Genomic DNA, 5,277 nt, shown 5'->3' with positions numbered 1-5,277 from the left:
AGATCTACACGCTAAGACCTACACGCAAAAACACGAAGACCTACACGCTAAGACCTACGCGCAAAAACACGAAGACCTACACGCAAGCACGAAGACCTACACGCTAAGACCTACACGCAAGCACGAGAAGACCTACACGCTAAGACCTACACGCAAAGACCTACACGCAAAGACCTACACGCAAAGACCTACACGCAAAGACCTACACGCAAAAACACGAAGACCTACACGCTAAGACCTACACGCAAAAACACGAAGACCTACACGCTAAGACCTACACGCAAAAACACGAAGACCTACACGCAAGCACGAAGACCTACACGCTAAGACCTACACGCAAGCACGAGAAGACCTACACGCTAAGACCTACACGCAAAAACACGAAGACCTACATGCAAAAACACGAAGACCTACACGCTAAGACCTACACGCAAGCACATGAAGATCTACACGCTAAGACCTACACGCAAAAACACGAAGACCTACACGCTAAGACCTACACGCAAAAACACGAAGACCTACACGCTAAGACCTACACGCAAGCACACATTCACATTCTATAGGCAAATATCTTGATACAAGGAATAAACTGTTCAATTTTGTATTTGTCAAACAAGACTAGAAATGCACATTAATCTGGAGAATGAACTAAGCCTGTGGCTGTAGCGCTACAGTGGGGTCTGCACATCACCTACAAACGACACAGGTGTGCCGTCCACACACCTGCAGAGCTCTGAGTTTGCTGGTGTGCTGTTCAGCTGCAGGGTGAGGGCGTGCTGGGTGCTGACTGTGAAGCCCACCGTGGTGGGTACACCTGGTCCCGGGCCTGCGGGTACCTCTCCGACGGGCTGGGGCAGACACTGGGGGAGGAAGAGCACACACTACCGTAAAGGAGAGACCTGCACCCACGCAGGAGAACACCCTACCAGTTTATAAACACAGGTGAATGTGCTGATCACAGGGTCACCTGGGTCACGCAGGTGCGGGGTTACCTGGTAGCAATGGTCCGACAGCACGGACAGCAGCATGTCGGTCTGGACGTCGCTGATCACGGACAGCACCGCCTCGTCCATCTTCATCACGGGGGTCTTACGCCGAGACCGGGACACTGAAACACGTGTGTAAATACCGTGTGACCGTAACCCAGGCAACACAGCGCACGCGGCACTAAAATCATCTCGCTACGTTACAGTGCACGTGCCCTCTGGGGTTTAGTGTGACCAGCCGATCCGTCCTAAACCCAGGGGTGGCCAACCCGTCAGAGACCAAGAGACACTTTTAAACTGTGTTACAGCAAAGAGCCACATCATACACATGGACACACTTGAACATCACCCATCCCTTCCTCTCTCTCTCTCTCTCTCACACACACACACTCACATACACACACACTCATACACACATCATACACATACACACACTCATACACATACACACACACCTCTTCCTCTCTCTCTCTCACACTCTCACTCACACACACACACCTCTTCCTCTCTCTTAGATATAAACATAAGTCGTGATGTTTCAGGACTTGTCACGGTTGGAAGAGGTGGGCGCACACTACGAGCTCTGTTATGTACGCAACTGTTGTTTTCTAGGTAAAAAGTGGATAAACTCCGTTATCAACACTCGTTACAACGCCACTGACCTGCGCTCACCTTTAGGAAGAAGAGAACAGACAGTGTCAGTAGTTTTGAAGCTCCCTCAGTCGTGTGCGGTGCCTTTGCTGCACCTCGTATGTGGTTTATTATAAACGTGTGACAGAAGAACCGCGTCTCACCAACGAGACTCAAATCACAATCACAATATCACAGATACTTCATACCGCTAGTCTCCAGTTTTCCACTACGCCGGTTTTAAAAGTATTATCGGCTCACTAGGCTTGTAAACAAACCGCGCACCACGAAGATGTATCAGTGTGTCGCCCTCAGAGCTGATGAGGTAGCCGGGCCACGACACACACCGTTAGTGCAGGTGAGAGTGTGGACCACAGACCGTATATATAATACATATCAGAGACCGCAGGTTGGGTTTAGTCCTGTTGTAAAACACACTCCACTCCGTCAGCGTCCTGAACACGCGCTCGTCTCAATGTGTGTGTGTGTGTGTATGTGTGTGTTTGTCGCAGCGATGTCACCTAACTAGCTGGACGGGACACACACGCAGTCAGCTGATGTCCCGGGTGGGACGTGCGTCTCGGTGTCCTACACACATACACATACACACACACACACACTCTGGTGGTACCGGGTCTCGGGTGAGACTCACCGGGCGTGTCTGCGGTGAGCGGCGCTGCGTACACGGCCAACAGAACCGCGAGTAGTGCCAGAACCAGGCGCCCGTCCTGGGTGGTGGAGGACATCTCGCCAGCTTCCTTCTCCTGCTCCTCAGCGCACTCCAGCGTTTCCTCCTTCTTCACGACACTTCACCACGCTTCACCACACGGTAGTGGACGCCGCGAGGCTCATACGGCACTAACGCGTTTGAAGATACGCGGATCCGGTACCGAAACAACACCGGGACACTGTTGGACCACGAAGACTCAGACGGAGTTAAAGACGATTCGGTCTAATTTAAATGAGAGCGTGAACGTACGCGGACTGTATTCACAAATAAATAGATTATTGAAAGACGTCAATAAAAGTCCAAAGAATAACAGCTGATAAACGTCCTGTTTACTTCACTACAACCTTTAATCTCTCCCTCTCTCTCTCTCTCTCTCTCTCTCTATCTATCTCTCTCTCTCTCTCTCTCTCTCTCTCTCTCTCTCTCTCTCTCTCTCTCTCTCTCTCTCTCTCTCTCTCTCTCTCTCTCTCTCTCTCTCTCTTATTGTGGAATAAATCGTACTCCCCATAAGAACCACAGGAAGTATACCGCAAAATGTTTCTGGGGAAAATGCTCAAATAAATGCACAGATATATAAAGGTACAAATCCAGTTAAATAAAATATAAAAACACTGGACACAGCCTTAGTTCACGGACATTTTGTAGACAATAAAAAAATTAAATAAATCAGAATTCACAAGGTGAATGGATGAAGACAGCCGGAGATGATGAGCTCACTGACCAGGTCACGAGGCCGGGGAGCAGGCCACACCCCCGGAACACTGGAACAGGGAGCAGGCCACACCCCCTGTACGCTGGAACAGGGAGCAGGCCACACCCCCAGAACCCTAGAACAGAGAGCAGGCCACACCCCCAGACCCCCAGGCCGAGGGGCAGGGCCACACCCCCAGGGACTATAGTGCAGGTGAAGCCGTGGCTCCTTTATGATAACAGTTCAAACGTTGGTGCCTGGGTGTGAATGTCTTCTGTGAGGGGATCTCCCTGAAACTAACACCAGTGCTGTGGAGAACATCAGAGATGTTCCTCAGAGGCACACGCGAATGAGCGTGACTGCACACATGGAGAATCCAATATGGCAGCCTACCCGTACGTGGGGCGCTCTGGACATGCGTGTGGACCAAAACTCTGCCATGGTGCCAGAAGGCAGACTCCACCTCACTGACCTCCACTACAAATTCAGTTCAGAAGTTTTTTTTAAGTATTAATTGAGTTCTTTCTTATGTGATCATTTTCTCAACATCCTAATCTATTCTAACAAACGTAATCCTGGTGTTTGAGTCTGTCCGGGTCTCATGGATCCTGTAGTGCCTTTGGGAGTTTGAGATTTCCTCATGTAATCAGATTTGAGAGACTTGAATACTGAAATGTTTGTGTGAGTCTCAGGGGCTCATCAAATACGGATAACGTCAAATAAGGAGGAAGTACATACAATGCAGCTTTTATTTGTCCGGAGTGAACACACACATACCTTGAGCCACTGGCGGTTCTAGGGTTGGGGCCACAGGGGCGCTGGCCCCAGCTGAAATCTGATTGGTCCCCTGAAGCGCCCCTGTCCTGTCACTCATCTGTCTTTCGCCCAAGAGCGATATTATAGGTGGATGCAATTTCATGACCAAACACTACAGAGCCAATGGCCCTAATGAGCCAAATAGGAAGGTCCAGCATGGTTTAAGTGTACAGAAGAAGACCTGCATGAGCCCGCGGAGGAAGCGAAACTGGCAACCGAGGGCAGTTGTGAGGAATTGTGATGAGTTGTGATGAGTTGTGAGGAGTTTTGAGGAGTTGTGAGGTGTTGTGAGGAGTTTTGAGGAGTTGTGAGGAGTTTTGAGGAGTTGTGAGGAGTTGTGAGGTGTTGTGAGGCGTTGTGAGGAGTTGTGAGGTGTTGTGAGGAGTTGTGAGGTGTTTTGATGTTGCTGGTTAAATCATAAATCTATTTACTCGCAACAAACATTAAACTAAGAAGCAACGCTAACATTAGTTAACAGTAATGATGACATAAGCCCTTCTTGTGTTTAGACATGAACGTTAGCATCACTAATAAATGTAATGCTAATTCACATACTTTTTACAGGCGATAATTCTGCAGTTTTTATTCAAAAGAGTATCAGCAAGCCGCTGATAATGAACAGAGAACAACAGAAGGCTAGATCAGAGGAAGAGGAGGGAGAGAGAAGAAGAAGTATGTAGAGAAGAAGACTATATGAGGAGGAAGATGAGGTTTTTATAAAAAAAATTTATCATAGGAAAACAAAAATAAACAAAAGCATTCTTAAGGGTGTCTAAATTAAATGTTTGAAATCATGAGACTACTCAAGGTCCACTAACTTGAATATGCTTTTGTTTATAGGAATAGTTATTTCTTCTTTTACACCCCTGATGGTAATTATATGACAAGCACACTACCCCCCCTGTTGGACAAATTAAACAACTCAATTCAAAACGCTTGATGGTTCCGTGATTCACGGAGGCTTCAGATAGTTCCAGGAACTTCAATTTGAGCACATAAACACAGAGACAGAACTGCGATTTGAGGATTATTGTGAACATATAGCGATAAACTTTAGGCTAATGTTAGAGCACATTGCTGTTTAATGCTTTGATTGTTTTATAATTGTTATATATTACGTTCATTTATATATTTAGAGGGTCAGGAAGGGGTGAGAAATTCAGATCAGATTAATTTTCTAACATTAACATATCTGTAAATCATGGTGATTTCTGTAATCCCATGGTATTGGGGGCCTAAGTAATCTAAATGACTAATGTACATTTTCTGACTTTCAGATACAACAGAAGGAATTTTTTCTTTGACTTCATTGTGCAGAAATCTGCTTTAAAATGGTACATTAAAACACATTACATTTACATCCAGACAGTATATAACATATTAAAATACATTGATAAATTATATATATCTTGTCTTTTTAATAC

At 46.6% G+C, this 5,277-nt stretch overlaps 1 protein-coding gene across 1 annotated transcript in view; it reads right to left on the bottom strand.

Moving 5' to 3' along the window:
- Positions 1-2,671, bottom strand: part of hgsnat (heparan-alpha-glucosaminide N-acetyltransferase) — a 20,311-nt gene extending 17,640 nt beyond the window's left edge. Inside the window, exons 1-3 of the mRNA XM_077012733.1 lie at positions 2,269-2,671; positions 993-1,108; positions 724-860 (exon numbers count right to left, since the gene is read on the bottom strand). Of these exons, the coding sequence (XP_076868848.1) occupies positions 724-860; positions 993-1,108; positions 2,269-2,362 (347 nt within the window). The 5' untranslated portion in view covers positions 2,363-2,671. The remainder of the gene's footprint in view (positions 1-723; positions 861-992; positions 1,109-2,268) is intronic.
- Between the last annotated feature and the right edge of the window lie 2,606 nt (positions 2,672-5,277).

Source organism: Brachyhypopomus gauderio, chromosome 1 (assembly GCF_052324685.1).
Source record: "Brachyhypopomus gauderio isolate BG-103 chromosome 1, BGAUD_0.2, whole genome shotgun sequence".
NCBI classification, from domain to species: Eukaryota; Metazoa; Chordata; class Actinopteri; order Gymnotiformes; family Hypopomidae; genus Brachyhypopomus; species Brachyhypopomus gauderio.
This window is presented reverse-complemented; position numbering and strand designations above follow the sequence as displayed.